Source organism: Podarcis bocagei (assembly GCF_964188305.1).
Source record: "Podarcis bocagei genome assembly, chromosome: 17".
Classification (NCBI taxonomy): domain Eukaryota; kingdom Metazoa; phylum Chordata; class Lepidosauria; order Squamata; family Lacertidae; genus Podarcis; species Podarcis bocagei.
Window position 1 is genome coordinate 15816811 of NC_138143.1, and position 17648 is coordinate 15834458.

Consider the following 17648-nt stretch of genomic DNA (forward strand, 5'->3'; position numbering starts at 1 on the left):
TGCTCACTCCTACCCCCAACTGATCTTCCTCAATCTCCCATTTTGTCCCCCTCGCTCCCCACAGGGCCTTTTCAGTGATGGCTCCGACCTGGTGGAATGCTCTGTCCCAGGAGACCAGGGCCCTTCAGGATTTAACCTCCGTCCATCAGGCCTGTAAGACAGAGCTATTCCGCCTGGCCTTTTAATTTGAATTCAGCCTGATCTTTTATTTCCCTTCTCTTCCCTCCCCCTCCCCTTTCATGACGATTACCCGCTCTGAGACCCCACAGCTAATTCTCCCCTGGTCTCTTCGCTGGCCCAAATAGGACTACTGTATTTTTCACTCTATAAGATGCACCAGACCACAAGATGCACCTAGTTTTTGGAGGAGGAAAACAAGAAAAAAAATCTGAATCTCAGAAACCAGAACAGCAAGAGGGATCGCTGTGCAGTGAAAGCAGCAATCCCTCTTGCTGTTCTGGCTTCTGGGATAGCTGCGCAGCCTGCATTCGCTCCATAAGACGCACACACATTTCCCTTTACTTTTTAGGAGGGAAAAAGTGAATCTTATGGAGCAAAAAATATGGTAATTTAGCCAGCTAGCCCTGGTGATCATCTAATGTTTATTGGATGGATTTCCCCCCTAAATTGATTTTTTATTTTATTGTTAATCACGTTTTATACCGTATTTTATGCTGTTTTTTGTAGCATCAATTAAGTGTTTTAAATTTGTTGTTAGCCGCCCTGAGCCCGGTTTTCTGAACTGGGAAGGGCAGGGCATAGATAGAATATTATTATTATTATTATTATTATTATTATTATTATTATTATTATTATTATTATTATTATTTGCACCACCAGTACCCCAATGGGACACAGCACATATCCCCTCCATCCTGAGAAAGCCGGCGTAGATGAAGAAGTGGTGTAGTGGTAAAGAGCAGTGGACTCGTAATCTGGTGAACCGGGTTCGCTTCCCCGCTCCTCCACATGCAGCTGCTGGGTGACTTTGGGCTAGTCACCCTTCTCTGAAGTCTCTCAGCCTCACTCACCTCACAGAGTGTTTTTTGTGGGGAAGGAAGGGAAAGGAGAATGTTAGCTGCTTTGAGACTCCTTAGGGTAGTGATAAAGCGGGATATCAAATCCAAACTCTTTTTCTTAATCCTGATTTGATTTTATTCTTTGGTAGATCTAATAGAAAATTATTTACAGATAACAGTTCCTAAAGCAATTCAAATGTTGTCCTTCACCAGTGCCGGATGTACGTATAAGCCAGGGGTCTGCAACCTTTAAGACAAAAAGAGCCACTTGGACCCATTTCCGAAGAAAAAAAAACTGGGAGCCGCAAAACCATTGCGACATTTAAAACAAATATATCTCCAGAGCCGCGATCTGACAGCGGGTGGGAAGGTGACGTCGGGACGGTGCGTGACTAACGCACGCACAGCCCCCATGCGACGTTACAGCCAGTACAGCACCCGCCACAGCGGGGAGTGTCGGGGCACACAATGCGCCTCCTCCCCTTGCTAGTATCCGCCCCGGAGCCGCGGCAAAGGTGTAAAAGAGCCACATGCGGCTCCGGAGCCGCGGGTTGCAGACCCCTGGTATAAGCTAAACAAGCTCTAGCTTAGGGCCCCACTCTCTTGGGGCCCCCCCAAAAAATTTAAAGGTAAAAGACCTGTGGATGTACATTTCCAAAATATAAGATAAAAAACAAATAAAACAAAACCTACCTACAGCAATGGTGTTTTGTGTTGTGTAGGCTCCTATGATGTAAGTCATGGGCCCCGCCTGCTAGCGTGCTCCCTAAAATATCACTGGTTTGCTCCTTTCTATATATAGGGTGCCTACATTCTGCATGTGCAAATGGCTTGAGATACCTATGAGGTCCATAAACTACCATATAGCATATATTCAACACAAAAAACAGCGAGGATTTGTTGTGGAAAAGGACAGCTGGACATATAAAGGGTCCTATTACCTTGAGTAGCTTAGGACCTCAGCAAAACTAATTCCGGCCCTGTCCTTAACACTTTCTCAAAAGTGTTTTTATGCTGGGGCTCTTTGACATCGTAGACCGACCTCTGTCGAAATGCCACGGCATCGAGTCTACTGGCCAGGAATAAGTTGCACCGGACACCTTACCCCACCAAAGCCACCAAACCAGCATTCAGAGTAGGATGTAGCCCACTGAATGTGCTGACATGGTGCTGGGGTTGCAAAATGACACCGCGAGCCTGGTGCTGCTACACCGGAATGCAATGTGTGTTGCGCCTGTGGTCATTTAGCAGCTAGTTATGCGGGGAAAAGCAAAGAAGGGTGCCTTCACCCCAGTGTGGTTCCCCTTTCTCACATACACAGCAAAACAGGACAATTATCTATTCCCCCCAATAGCTTATGAATCAATATGACCCATCTGACCCAACAACCTACCCCTCCCCACAAAACAAGCCGCACTGCAGCCAACTGAACACAACCAGGTAAAAGGTAAAGGACCCCTGGATGGTTAAGTCCAGTCAAAGGCGACTATGGGGTTGTGGCGCTCATCTCGCTTTCAGGCCGAGGGAGCCGGCGTTTGTCTGCAGAAAGCTTTCCGGGTCATGTGGATAGCAGGACTAAGCTGCTTCTGGCACAACAGGACACTGTGATGGAAACCAGAGTGCACAGAAATGCCGTTTACTTTCCCGACGCAAGGATACCTATTTATTTACTTGCTCTGGTGTGCTTTCAAATGGCTAGATTGGCAGGAGCTGGGACAGAGCAACGGGAGCTCACCGTTGTGGGGATTCGAACAGCCGAGCTTCCGATCAGCAAGCCCAAGAGGCTCGGTGGTTTAGACCACAGTGCCACCCGTGTCCCTTGAAGGCAACCAACCAAGATCTGAACCTCTAACCTCTCACAATGTCTCACTCCACGGTGGGATGCTGATACAAACCCCTGGACTACTAACACTGTACAACTTTGTATGAAAGAACACCCCCCCCACCTCTCTCTTTCTCCTTTCCCCCAAAGTCAGGATGTCTATGACAAAAGTGTCTCTCACTACCTGTAAACGAATGCGAAAGAGACTCTATGAACTGAAAGTGGAGACAATGGAGGTACAGTACTCCTCCCTGTTTATTTGTTTGTTTTGTAGCATGAGAATATCTTAAATAAAAGCTGATTTTGAAAAAATTAGCTAGTTATGCTTCTTGGTGGTACGGCAAGCCCACTATGGGAGGGCCCTGTAAAAAAGTCTGGAAAGGACCCCCCGCCATGAGGAAGCTCACAATTTTTCCCATGGTAGTAATCATAGTTTAGAGGTCCCGGGCCCTAAGGAAGTCAGATTATCCTCCACCAGGGCCAGGGCCTTCTCAGTGATGGCTCCGACCTGGTGGAATGCTCTGTCCCAGGAGACCAGGGCCCTGCAGGATTTAACCTCCTTCCGCAGGGCCTGTAAGACAGAGCTATTCCACCTAGCTTTCAATTTGAACTTAGCCTGATCTTTTATTCCCCTTCCTTCCTTCCTTCCCTCCCCCTCCCCTTTTTATGAAGATTATCCACTCTGGGATCCCACAGCTAATTCTCCCCTGGTCTCCTCACTGACCCAAATAGGACTAATTTAGCCAGCTAGCCCTAGTGATCATTTAATGTTTATTGGATGGATTTCCCCCTAAATTGATTTTAGAACTTTGAATTTATCGTTATTCACGTTTTTATACTGTAATTTATGCTGTTTTTTTGTTGTATCACAATTAAGTGTTTTAAATTTGTTGTTGGCTGCCCTGAGCCCGGTTTTCTGAACCGGGAAGGGTGGGGTATAAATAAAAATTTATTATTTATTATTACTTGTGCTGAGCTCTGTCAGTTCGAGCGAGGAGTGCGGGCAGCAGCAGGGCAGAATGAGCAAGAGAAAACTGTAGCTGCTCTCGGTTCCTCTCTTTTGTTCTCTCTCTCTGGGTACTGTGCAAGGAGGGATGGCCCCACAGTGCTACCTAGAGAAATTGCAAGTAGCCCCCTCCGCCCCCTTCCCTCTGTCTAGGGCAGGGTAGTGTTGTTCGTGATCACAGAAGACCAAGTAGCCAGCTCTTCCTCACCATTGTGGGGAATTTGACCACATGGAAAGAAAAGAACAGGACACTTTAGAACTTGTTTTACGATGTTTAACATTCGCTGAAAACAAAGTACCTGAATCCAAAATGGAAAGCCATTACAGTGAACAAAACCCAACAACAACTTTCATTTTTGAGTCCTCTTGCTTTCATAAACCAGAAGCAAAGTTTGGCAAGGGAGCAGTTGTAGGACTGGAGAAACACAGATGCTCTTCGTCCCAAGGATGGTTCCTCACTCTAAATCAAGCCGTGGCAACACAGGAAGAATAAGGTTTCCAAAGGCAGAGTCTTGGGTTATGAAGTATCCTGAGGAATGTGCATGAGCATGCTGCAAAAGGAACATAAGTGTTTCAAAATGAGACCTTTTCAGTGGAAGCCAAGTCTCTCCACCGTCATGCAAGCATGAGTGAGTGCTTAAGAACATCAGATTTGGAAGGAATATCTGTTCTTTGCCACATTTCAGTCCTGCTAGTAGTTGCTTTGACCCAGATGTGGGGAACCCCTGACCCTCCATATTGCCAAACTACGTCCATCCTCACATCTAGCTCATTCTTCCCAAGGTTTTGCCCGCAGTGTTTAAAACAGGGCTAAAAGGTGAGATAATACAGAACGTAACATGACCAAAGCCACTTCCCAAATCAGAAGACACTCTCAGAATTTTAAACTTTGTCATCACTATGCAAATCTTAAGCTTTCGTGATGCATGTTAGCTTTTGTCCCCAACGTCTGAGATGGGTGGGGGGGTTCTTAGGAGCTATAGTCTCCGAGGCACCAAAACAAAAAGGCCCAGGGAAACTTGCAATACGGCCCGTTTGGATATGCTTTAGTCAGGACAACTCACCTGTAGAGCAGCCTTCTGCTGTGCAGCGATGTGCTGTAGTTCAGCATGATCACGAAAGTCCTTGTTAAGGGAAGATCTGGCGAGAGAGATGCTGCGAGCAATGATAAGAAATTGAGATGTCACACAAAGGCAGGGAAGGCAGCCATCAGCACAGTATCAAGGTAGAGGCTTGTCATGGCCAGGGTGGGTGTTTCAAAGTCAAGAAGTTCCATGTCGTTACTTTAAATACAAGACTTGGGATTTTGGGCAAAACTGACATGCAAAGTGAATAATTTGCACATGCCAGACAGCGTTGGAAACTCAGATATATAAGCTAGGCACCAAATGACTCCTTCAACCAAGGTTACAGTTGCCCAACAGAATGCCTAGCTGCCATTTTGGGGCAAGACAGCTCTAACGTCTTATTTTCCAAATGATGGACTGACTGTGATTGAGTCTCAGTTAAAGATCTGGCCTGTTCAGATGAAAATCTTGAGCTAGGTTAAGAGTTTTGGGAACTTAAAGAAAAGTCACTTGATCAAGGGACAGTCCACATTATATTGGCCTATTCCTGCCTCTTTTTCTTAATGGTGATACGGGCCATTCACAACAGTGGGAGAAGTGAAGACAAGCTGCAACAATTCACTACAGTGGCCCCTCCGGATACAAATTAAATTCGTTCTGGGGGTCCGTACTTAACCTGAAAAGTTCAAAAGTGGAGGTGAAACTTCTGTGCATGTGCATGGCACGCAGAGCGCTTCTGCGCATGCGGCGAAACCCGGAAGTATACACTTCCGGGGTTGCTGCGTTCGCAACCTGAAAGTTACATATCCAGAGCGGTATGTAACTCTAGGGTCCAATGTATAATGTTCTTGGCCCCTGCTCAGGCTGCACCGAAAATGCGGCAGCTAGACTGGTGACTGGGGGCGGCCGCCGAGACTACGTAACACCAGTCTTGAAAGACCTACATTGGCTCCCAGTACGTTTCCGAGCACAATTCAAAGTGTTGGTGTTGACCTTTAAAGTCCTAAACGGCCTTGGCCCAGTATACCTGAAGGAGCGTCTCCACCCCCATCGTTCTGCCCGGACGCTGAGGTCCAGCACCGAGGGCCTTCTGGCAGTTCCCTCATTGCGAGAAGCAAAGCTACAGGGAACCAGGCAGAGGGCCTTCTCGGTAGTGGCCCCCACCCTGTGGAACGCCCTCCCATCAGATGTCAAAGCGATAAACAACTACCTGACATTCAGAAGACATCTTAAGGCAGCCCTGTTCAGGGAAGTTTTTAATGTGTGACATTTTAGTGTATTTTTTGTCTCTGTGGAAGCCGCCCAGAGTGTCTGGGGAAACCCAGCCAGATGGGCGGAGTACAAATAAATTATTATTATTATTATTATTATTATTATTATTATTATTATTATTATTATGGCTCCATAAATTCATTCTGATTGTGCAGATAAAATATAATGGATAGAAATCTACAGGATGGGGTATTAGTGTGTGAAAAGAGTCCAGATCCAAGGATCCCCAGGCAGGCACCTCTAGATGGCAGAGATGTCAGGAGTCATCCTGGCACCCGGGCATTTGCACTGGGCTGCAAGTAGCCACAGTCAGGTGCAAAATGCGCCTGGCTAATTTTGAACGCTGGTGCCAGAAGGACATTTCTGCTCAGGAACATTCACTCCAGCAATGGCAGGTGAAATCAAATAGGGAGGAAACCCTAGTGTAAGTCAAAAGGAAGTCAACCGGAAGGCATGCAGTAGAAGAAAAAGGGATCCCAGCACATTTTGCTCTCTCACCGGCGCCCCCCAATAACTTGCCTAAGTGATACCTGAATAAAACAGTGCTACTAACCAGGGGTCCATAGTCTTCATGATGGGGAGTTCATATGTTTGATAGAGTGGCTGCAGAACTCTGTATGCAGGAAAAGAGTTTCCCATTGAGATTGCGCTGAGACAACGTCTCTTTGTAGCCAACAAGTTACAGTACGCGAAAATACTACTACTACTACTACTCCACCATGAGCAATAAATCAAGTTCTACGCTAAACACATGGAAGAGGATTTTGTTTTGTTTTTTCAATTCAGGGGCAGCTTTACATTTCAGCAGATTCATAGAAATCTCAAATCTTAATATGAAAACAATGATAAGGTTCAACACAGGGGAAGCGGAATTTTGGTGGAGAAGTGGGTGGAAATACAAAACATTAAAAAGTTAACTTTTTTTTTTTAAAAAAAGGTGAACTGAAATTTCCCCTCTCCAGAGGGAATGAGCAAAGATGGAAACTCTCTTGCAGCTGGCTGCTTGGAACAATTGGCACACAACTCTGATGGTTATGAACGGTTTCCATTAGAAGTATGTGTTGCTGATAGGTCTATTCACCTTCTTGGTGGACGGCGTTGCGGCTGGGTATCCGGGTCCTGGTAGCGACCCGGCTAGGGGGCGGGAGATTGCCGCCCCCTCCACGCCAGCCCCAGCTGTATCACCCCCACCTGGCCAATCTATGCTGATGGGGGGCATGGCCACAGGGTAACTGAAATCGCGGCGCAGCCAGGGTTTCTTTCTCTTGCCTCCATGCCAGAACTGCTCGGACCTGCAAGGACCCTTGTTTAATGGAGGATACTCCTGGATAAGGGTATCCTGCTAAAAGGATCTGGAGTTGTGGATTCTGTCCAAAGTGTGGGCATGGGCTAGGGCAGGGGTCAGCAGACTTTTTCAGCAGGGGGCCAGTCCACTGTCCCTCAGACCTTCTGGGGGGCCGGACTATATTTTGAAAAATAATAATGAACGAATTCCTAACACCAGACAGGCCCCACAAATAACTCAGAGATGCATTTCAAATAAAAGGATACATTCTATTCATGTAAAAGCACGCTGATTCCCAAACCATCCGTGGGCCAGATTTAGAAGGTGATTGGGCCGGATCCAGCCCCTGGGCCTTAGCTTGCCTACCCATGGGCTAGGGCAGGGTTCAGCAAACTTTTTGAGCAGGGGGTCGGTCCACTGTCCCCCAGACCTTGTGGGGGGCTGGACTATATTTTGGGGAAAAAATATGAACAAATTCCTATGCCCCACAAATAACCCAGAGATGCATTTAAAATAAAAGGACACATTCTACTCATGTAAAAACATGCTGATTCCCAGACCACCCGTGGGCCGGATTTAGAAGGCGATTGCGCCGGATCCGGCCCCTGGATCTTAGTTTGCCTACCCATGGGCTAGGGCCATGCCACTAACCCAACGGGGACCCCTCGGACTGACCTTATTTGATGTAAGTCATAGGGCTCCCCCTTCTGGTGGTTTACCCTTAGTTAGACTCCCTGCAAGGGACGCGGGTGGAGCTGTGGGTTAAACCACAGAGCCTAGGACTTGCCGATCAGAAGGTGGGCGGTTCGAATCCCCGCGATGGGGTGAGCTACTGTTGCTCGGTCCCTGCTCCTGCCAACCTAGCAGTTCAAAAGCATGTCAAAATGTAAGTAGATAAATAGGTACCGCTCTGGCAGGAAGGTAAACGGCGTTTCTGTGTGCTGCTCTGGTTTGTTAGAAGCGGCTTAGTCATGCTGGTCACATGACCCGGAAGCTGTACGCAGGCTCCCTCGGCCAGTAAAGCGAGATGAGAGCTGCAACCCCAGAGTCAGCCACGACTGGACCTAACAGTCAGGGGTCCCTTTACCTTTACCTTTAGACTCCCTGCAGGTGGGCAGGTGTCAAGATATACAGTGGTACCTCGAGTTAAGTACTTAATTTGTTCCGGAGGTCCGTACTTAACCTGAAACTGTTCTTAACCTGAAGCACCACTTTAGCTAATGGGGCCTCCTGCTGCCACTGCACGATTTCTGTTCTCATCCTGAAGCAATGTTCTTAAGCTGAAGCACTATTTCTAGGTTAGCAGAGTCTGTAACCTGAAGCGTATGTAACCTGAGGTACCACTGTAGCGTGGTTTCACCCAACGTCCAAGCCAATAAAGTTGTGGCCTCTTTTAGCCCATAATCCCAAACACTCGTGTTGGTGTGTTTATTAATCAATGGGGAACTACAGGGCACGGGGCCTTGGCATGCAAGAGAAAGCGTCCCTTGGCTTTCCTCTTTGATAAGAGAACACAACTGAAACAAAAAGGCAGGTCTCTAAACTTACTGTACCTGGCTCCAGGGTGATTTGTGGAAGACTGGTTTTGCATCAGCAGCTTCCTCTTCTCCTTATCTAGCTCTGCCAAAATCGCAACCCTGTTTTTATTCTGAAACCCTGGCAGGAGTGAGAAGAATGGAAAAGTCTGTGCACTACTTCAAGCTCTCCAAAGTGAATAATAAAGAGCACAGTGGTACCTTGGTTCTCAAACAGAATGCGTTCCGGGAGTCTGTTCGACTCCTGGAACCGTTCAAAAATGAAGGTGTGGCTTCCGATTGACTACAGGGGTATCCTGCAGCCAATCAGAAGTTGTGCCGGATGTTGGACTTCTGGAAATCGTTCGAAAACCGGAACACTCACTTCTGGGTTTTGATCATTCAGGAGCCGATTTGTTTGGGAGCCAAGGTACCACTGTATTAGAGATTGTACTGAAAGGGCTGCTGCCGTGTTGTTTTTATTGTAATTATTTGTATACAAATATAAAATAGGTTTTATATATGCATATAGCTTTAAATCTAACAATGTTCAATTGGTTTTTATTATTATTATCGCTTTCCCTATGTTTTTAGCAGTTCTTATGTTTATTTATAAGCTGCTTGTAGTCCTGTCTGGGGAGAAGGGGGGGGGCATAAAACTGTATATAAATTTTACTCCGGCTATTTTTGCTGGCCCATGTAGGACCAGCGTGGATAGTTGGCCCCAGTGAATATTTGACATTTTCTCCCCTTATGGCTTTGATCTATAGGCTAGCACTTAAAATGAGGCTGCATTTTAAGCTGTATTCTAACTTATATTTTAATCAGCTTTTTGCTTGTTTTTTGTTTTTTTAAAAAAGTTTTTACTGTATTTATATTCGGTGTTAGCTGCCCTGAGCCCGGTCTTGGCTGGGTACAAACAAATAAATAAATAAATAAATAAATAAATAAATAATAAGAGTGTAGCTTGTCTCCTGCCTGTCAAGATATCCAATGTTTGCTGGTTGTGGTTTCCTGGCTAGTCTGAGCCATTCCTTTGAAATGGTAAGCACCCACTGACACACAGAGAATGCTCCTCTGACAGGTCTGTTTTGCCTTTAACAAATACAGTCGTACTGTTGTTCTCTAATTTAATCCGTTCTGGGAATCCACCCAACTCCCAAAATGGTTCGAAAACCAAGGCATGGCTTCTGATTGGCTGCAGGAATTTCCTGCAGCCAATCGGAAGCCGCATTAGGACGTTTGGCTTCCCCAAAAAATGGCAAACTGGAACACTCACTGCGACGTTCGGAAGCTGATTTGTTCGGCCACTAAGGCGTTCGACTACCAAGGTACCACTGTATTCGATTTTAAGGATTTGCGAGTGAAAGAACTATTGGGAAAGGTTTTCCAAGATGAGAGGAGGTAAGACTTTGGGATTGTTCTGTGTACTCACATGAAGTCTCAGGGAATATTTCCTAAATTTTGAAGGGTGAAGGGTTTTTGCGGAGTGTGTGCACCTTAAAATTTTATTATAACGTAACCATGCAGATAGAGGTGAAGATTACCAGATGTAACATTTACCTTGCCCAGGAGGATTTGATGCCATCTTGCTAGTTTCCGCCTTAATTGGCTACAACGTAGTTATGGGATGAGCTACGGAAAAGAATATAAATGGACATGTGAACATAAAAGGCTCACTACTAATACAATTGTACATTAATATTCAGTTTGCAGGATGCAATAGCAACACATTTTGCAAAATGCTTGTGAAAACGCTGAGTAGCAGGTATGCTATACGCAAAGATGGTGTGAACTGGGGCCACCTACTGGGTACATGTGACTCCCTTATTGGAACAACTACATTTGGTTTGGATTGGTTTTCCAGGGACAGTCCCGGATTTACAGAAGCCATCCTGCTTTCTGTTCCTGGAATGTCCTGCAAAACTGTTGGAAGGTAAAGGGACCCCTGACCATTAGTCCAGTCGTGGCCGACTCTGGGGTTGTGGCGCTCATCTCGCTTTACTGGCTGAGGGAGCTGGCATACAGCTTCTGGGTTGTGGCCAGCATGACTAAGCCATTTCTGGCGAACCAGAGCAGCGCACGGAAACGCTGTTTACCTTCCTGCCGGAGCGGTACCTATTTATCTACTTGCACTTTGACGTGCTTTCGAACTACTAGGTTGGCAGGAGCAGGGAGCTCACCCCGTCACGGGGATTCGAACCGCCGACCTTCTGATCGGCAAGTCCTAGGCTCTGTGGTTTAACCCACAGCGCCACCCGCGTCCCCTGCAAAACTGTAGGACATCCCTATTTTCCTCAGGGAAATACTGGAGGGTATGGAGCTATTCATGTCATTGGGAAGCAGCCCAAGTTTTTAAAATGTTCAATGTTTTATTATGTTTTTATATATGTTGGAAGCCGCCCAGAGTGGCTGGGGCAGCTCAGTCCGATGGACAAGGTATAAGTAATAAAAGTATTGATTACGGAATAGGACATCCCTCTTTTCATTGGAGAAACGTTGGAGGGAATTTCGTTCCATGGTTCATTTTTCGGACTACAACTCCCGTCAGCGCCAGCAACTGATGGAAGAGGCTGTAGTGCAAGCTGTCTTGCAGGGTGCCTGGACTTGGGAATCCGCGAAGGGGATTCTTACAGTTAGCATTGTGGTTGCTGCTTTCGGCTCACCTCCAGCAGATGGGTGGAGTCCCTAAGTGAAAGCATAAAAATAAACAGCTCCAAGCACCTGGCGATGGGCACAGTCCCCATTCACCCACATCCTCCTTGCCGGTGGACTGCTCCCTGTTTCTCTCACGCCACCCCCTTTAGCTGCCCAGATGGACTCTGCCGCCCCCCCCGGCTGTCCAGGTAGACTCTCCCAAACCTCCTTTGGAACTACAGATAGACTCTGCCTCCCCCCATTGGCTGTCTAGATGGACTCTCCCAAACCTTCTTTGGCTCTAGAGATAAGACTCTGCTGCTCCCCCTCTGGCTGTCCAGATGGATTCTCCCGCCCCCCTTTGGCTGTTCACGTGGGCTCTCCCAAACCGCCTTTGGATCTACAGATAAGACTCTGCAGCTCCCCCTTTGGCTGTTCAGATGGACTGCCCCAAACCTCCTTTGGCTGTTCAGATGATCTCTCCCGCCCCCCATTGGCTGTCTAGATAGACTCTCCCAAACCTCCTCTGGCTCTAGAGATAAGACTCTGCTGCTCCTCCTTTGGCTGTCCAGATGGATTCTCCCGCCCCCCCCCCTTTGGCTGTTCACGTGGGCTCCCCCAAACCTCCTTTGGATCTACAGATAAGACTCTGCAGCTCCCCCTTTGGCTGTACAAATGGACTCTCCCGCCCCACTTTGGTTGGACGAATGCAATCTCCCGCCCCTCCCCCCATTGGCTGCCCAGATGGACTCTTCCTCTCCCCGTTTTAGGGGCTCTTTCTTCCCCGCTCACCTGCTCCCGACTTCATTGTCACGCGCGCCGCGTTAACGAGGCGGGGCCAGGAAACAAGTCCCGCCTTCGCTTCCCTGACCACCCTTGATTCAGATAAGGGTAGAGTGACACGCAGCGTCCAGCTTCCGGGATGAGCCGGAGCTTCCGCTTAGCGAAGGCTTAGCCAGCTGGGTCTCCACTGGCGGGGAGTTCCAAAGGTGCCGCCCAAGGAAGCGGGTATTCTACGGCGGCGCCTGCGAAAAGTATTAGTTCCCCAAGTGTCTCTTCAGCGGTCAGCGTCTAAAAAATCCCCCCACCTTGTTATTCTCCCCCCCCCCAATATTCTTTACTGGTTTTCATTTGCACACTCCACATACACATATTTCAAATTTACACCTGCTCCCCAGAGCCGACTTCCCTCCTTCTCTCTTCTGGCCTTTTACATCACATCTTACTTTTTCGCATTGTCTTCATCCCTTTTGTATATTATTGTTCTTTTGTATTTGTCCATCGAGTGTCTATTGCCAAATAAATCCTCCTGTATATACAGTTCTCATTGTCTGCCTATATTCAATTACAACTACCATTGGTTACATTGATCGCATTGTACATTTTACGTTTTGTTATTTTCTTTATCCAGAAATTTTCTTTGTATTTCACATTATGAGGTTTATTTCAGTTCTACTGGTTTCACTATTCCACCTTATCCTTCCTATGTATGACATAATTTCCCCCCATTCTTTTTGAAATGTTTCATCGCCCTGTTGTCGAATTTCCCCCGTTAATCTAGCTATTTCTGCATATTCCATTACCTTCTGTCGCCATTCTTCTACCGCTGGTGCTTGCTGTTGTTTCCAAACCAACCTTGTTATTCTCATGCTATATCTCATGATCCTTGTGGATGCCCTGAGCTGAGATTCCTGCCTTGCAGTGGGTGGGACTAGATGGCCCATAGGGTCCCTTCCAGCTGCAGGATCCGGCGACTCTACACCGCAGGCTGTGGCTAAAACATCCTTGCAACTGGAACAGAATATTGCGGGGGTGGGGGGACTCCACCCCTAGGAGTTGGGCTCCTGTGCATAGCTGTCAACCTCCCCTTTTTTGCGGGAAATTCCCTTATTCCAGCGCCGTTTCCCGCTGCTTCCCACTGCTATCCCGGATTGTTAGATATCCTGTAGACTGTCCCCGGGACAGGTGAGGCTGCTGATCCCTTATTTTTGAGGCTGCTGATCCCTTATTTTCAAATCTGAAAGTTGACAGCTATGCTCCTGTGCTGGCCACGTAGTCCTTGCAAGGATGAAGGATGACCACGCAAGAAGCCACAGAGCAGGATTCAGTTACATTGAAATTGGATGAGGCCCTCAGCTACTGAAAGTAATGGGGCCCTTTCTATGTCCAGCTGTCCTTTGTGCACAACAAATTGCCGCTGTTTGTGTTGAATATATGCTACATGGTGTTGTAAACAAAAATTGCCCTTTTCCCTTATGGGGTATCCAAGAGCCCATAGAGTGTCCTTACATAGATTCCCTATTGGTAGGAGAAAATAACAGAGGCCAACCAGAGAATATTGAGAAGCAAAGCAAAGCTAGTAAGCTTGATCTTTATTGATCTGTTGCAACAGGGTGCTCCCCTCACCTGCAGGAGAGAGGAGGGACCCAGAAAAATGGCATGCAAGGCCTTATAAAGACTTTTGTTTTTTTTTTATAATAGTTTTTTTTATTTGCTTTTTTCCAGGGTAAGAATACAACATCCGTAACACAACAAAAGCGGTTTTACAGAAAAGAAAAGAAATTTTAAAGAGAAAGAAGAAATTCACTTTTTCAGATCAATTTTCATAGTCAACCAGACTTCCCCACGTCCTCCATCCCCTGCTTTCTTTACAATAAAAAATAAACAGCAAATTAATACCTTATTTCAGTTGTTTTTGTGTTTTCATTTAGTTATATAGTCCATAATTTATACGTTTCAAAATCTTAAAACTTAGTTTCAATCATTTACCAATTTCAATACTGAAGCGTGTTTATTCCAAAGCACTTAGCAAACTCTCAACATTCATATAACTTATAATGTTTTTGTAAATAGTCCTTAAATTTTTTCCAGTCCTCTTCCACTGCATCTTCTCCCAGGTCTCGGATTCTGCCTGTCATTTCGGCTAGTTCCATATAGTCAATCAGCTGCGAATGCCATTCTTCCAGCGTGGGTAGTTCCTGTGCTTTCCAGTATTTAGCTATAAGAATCCTTGCTGCTGTGGTTGCATATAAGAAGAAAGTTCTATCTTTTTTTAACACTCTCTGGCTCACAATGCCCAGGAGAAAGGCCTCTGGTTTCTTACAAAAGGTGTATTTAAACACCTTTTTCAACTCGTTATAAATCATTTCCCAAAAAGCCTTCACCCTCGGGCATGTCCACCAGAGGTGAAAAAAAGTTCCTTCAGCCTCCTTGCATTTCCAACATTTATTATCAGACAAATGATAGATCTTTGCAAGTTTGACTGGGGTCATGTACCACCTGTATACCATTTTCATAATGTTTTCCTTTAAGGCACTACATGCCGTAAATTTCATACCTGTGGTCCACAACCTTTCCCAGTCTTCAGACATAATGTTGTACCCAATATCTTGTGCCCATTTTATCATTGCTGATTTAACTATCTCATCTTGGGTATTCCATTCAAGCAACAAGTTGTACATTCTTGAAAGCACTTTCGTCTTAGGTTCAAGTAGTTCTGTCTCTAATTTTGATTTCTCCACCTGGAAACCAATTTTTTTGTCCTTTTTAAAAATCTCAAGAATTTGGGCATAGTGAAACCAGTCTCGCACCTTTCCTTTCAATTTTTCAAAGCTCTGCAACCTCCAGGTATCACCATCTCTCTCAATTATATCACAATATCTCAACCAGCCACTCCCCATATTACGTAGTTTTATGGCCTTGGCCTCCGTCGGTGATAACCACCTCGGGGTCTTACTTTCAAGTAAGTCCTTGTATTTAGTCCAGACAATAAATAAGGCTTTCCTAACAATATGGCTTTTAAACAATTTATGAGACTTTGCCTTGTCGTACCACAAATATGCATGCCACCCAAACACATTGCTGTGCCCTTCTAGATCTAGGACATCAGTGTTTTCCAACAGAAACCAGTCTTTCATCCAGCAGAGAGATGCAGCTTCATAATACAATCTTAAGTCCGGCAGGGCAAACCCCCCTCTTTCCTTTGCATCTGTTAATATCTTAAATTTTATTCGGGGCTTTTTGCCCTGCCAGACAAATTTCGCAATATCTCTCTGCCACTTTCCAAAACATTCCACTCTGTCCACGATCTGAAGGGTCTGAAACAAAAACAACATTCTTGGCAATACATTCATCTTTACCGCAGCAATTCTTCCCGACAAGGTAAGTTTCAATCTTGACCAAGTTTCCAAGTCCTTTTTAATTTCTGACCAGCATTTTTCATAGTTATCCTTGAATAAATTCAAATTTCTCCCAGTCAAATTAACCCCCAGGTACTTCACTTTTGTAACCACATTTAATTCTGTTTCCTTCTGAAACCCATCTATTTCTGCAGATGTCAAGTTTTTTGCCAGAACCTTCGTTTTTTGTTTGTTCAACTTAAATCCCGCCACCCGACCAAACTCAGAAATTAGTTCAAGAGCTCTTTTTGTACTGGTTTCTGGCTCCTGTAGTGTCAAAACCAAATCGTCTGCAAAGGCCTTAAGTTTGTATTGCTTTTCTCCGACCTGTTTTCCCTCCACCAGCTGATCCCTCCTAATCCAGTTCAGCAAAACCTCCAGGACAGAAATAAATAACAAGGGTGATAGAGGGCACCCCTGTCGTGTCCCTTTTTCAATTTTAAACTCCTCCGTCACCACACTGTTTACTATCAATTTAGCCTTTTGTTCTGAGTAGATTGCTTCAATACTATTTTGAAACGCCCTTCCCACTCCCATCCCTTCCAAATTTTTCTTCATAAATTTCCAAGATATATTGTCAAAGGCCTTCTCCGCATCTATAAAAATCAAAACTGCTTTTGTATTCATATTTGTCTGAAGTAACTCCAAAACATCAATAATATTCCTAGTATTATCAGACAAATGTCTACCAGGGAGAAAGCCTGCTTGGTCCTTATGAATTACTTCATTCAAAACTTTTTTCAGTCTGTTTGCTAAAATATCAGCAAAAATTTTGTAATCCACGTTTAGGAGTGAGATGGGACGATAATTTCTGAGTTGAGTCTTTTCAGATTCCAATTTTGGTATCAGAGTGATGAATGCTTCTTTCCACGATTCTGGTGCCCCCTTCCCTTCCATGATCTGGTTGCATACCTCCATTAATGGTTGTGTCAAATATTCCATCAGAGTCTTGTAATATTTGGAGGTAAGCCCATCTGGGCCCGGGGATTTGCCTATTTGCAGATTCTGAATGGCTCTTTCAATTTCCTGTTGTGTTATTCTACAGTTCAGGGTTGTTTGTTTGTCTTGTGTTAGCTTTTGCAGGCCATGACTTTTTAAGAAATTATTTATTTCAATCTCTGCTTGTGGTCCTTGGGTGTACAGCTTTTTAAAGTATCTCTGGAAGCACTTTCTAATTTCTTCTGGTTTCTGAATACATTCTCCTTCAACCTCCAGATTGGTAACAAAGTTCAATTTTTGTCTCTTCTTCAGCTGCCATGCCAGCAGCTTCCCGCATTTATTCGCCGACTCAAAAGATCTTTGTTTCATCTGTTTAATTTTCCATTCAATTTCTTGGTTTATCAGTTTTGTATATTGTGCTTGATAAAATTTTATTTCTCTTAAGACCTCTTTTGATTTTGGATTTAATCTCAATTTTCTTTCTCCCTCTCTTATTCTTTCCAAAATCTTGTCCTTTTTACCATTCCAGAGCTTCTTTTTGATAGTGTTCTGCTGTATCAGGAACCCTCTCATAACGGCTTTACTCGCGTCCCAGATTGTCTTCTTTTCCACCGAAGTATTCAAGTTTATTTCAAAATAGTCTTTCAGCGTTTTTTGGGCCTTCTTCACAATCTCCTGGTCTCTAAACAAGTAGTCATTCATTCTCCATCTGAAGGATCCAGCTGGTGTAAGTCTCAAGTCCATTTTCAAAGCATTGTGGTCGGAGCAGGTTTTAGGACAGGTCTCTATTTTTTTTGTCTTAGGTGCCAGTCCTCTTGATATCCAGATTTGGTCGATTCTTGTCCATGATAGATGGGCCTCAGAGAAGAAAGTTCCCTCCATGCCTAGAGGGTTCTTTGTCCTCCAAAT

At 45.3% G+C, this 17648-nt stretch overlaps 1 protein-coding gene across 5 annotated transcripts; it reads right to left on the reverse strand.

The window, feature by feature from the left end:
- Positions 1 to 4107: 4107 nt before the first annotated feature.
- LOC308576973 (SOSS complex subunit C-like) lies at positions 4108 to 12534 on the reverse strand. Of its 5 annotated transcripts, none has more exons than XM_081177102.1 (7): positions 12415 to 12534; positions 11652 to 11673; positions 10549 to 10620; positions 9025 to 9127; positions 6740 to 6799; positions 4912 to 5002; positions 4108 to 4398 (listed from the first exon to the last, which is right to left on the reverse strand). In XM_081177102.1, the coding sequence occupies exons 3-7, from the start codon at positions 10571 to 10573 to the stop codon at positions 4303 to 4305; spliced, it is 375 nt and encodes a 124-aa protein (XP_081033228.1). In that variant the 5' UTR covers positions 10574 to 10620; positions 11652 to 11673; positions 12415 to 12534; the 3' UTR covers positions 4108 to 4302. The 5 variants fall into 5 exon arrangements, with proteins under 5 accessions (XP_081033228.1, XP_081033227.1, XP_081033231.1 ...); XM_081177101.1 differs by having other exon boundaries at positions 11620 to 11673; positions 12415 to 12516; XM_081177105.1 differs by having other exon boundaries at positions 9025 to 9155; positions 11620 to 11673; positions 12415 to 12435.
- Between the last annotated feature and the right edge of the window lie 5114 nt (positions 12535 to 17648).

Bases quoted from the DNA above. Each gene is read 5' to 3' on its own strand.
- LOC308576973 (XM_081177102.1), bottom strand. From the start codon at position 10,573: ATGGCATCAAATCCTCCTGGGCAAG. The intron at 9,128-10,548 runs GTAAATGTTACA...CACTCCTGCCAG, and splicing joins ATCAAATCCTCCTGGGCAAG to GGTTTCAGAATAAAAACAGG. The intron at 6,800-9,024 runs GTACAGTAAGTT...TCCTGCATACAG, and splicing joins ACAAATCACCCTGGAGCCAG to AGTTCTGCAGCCACTCTATC.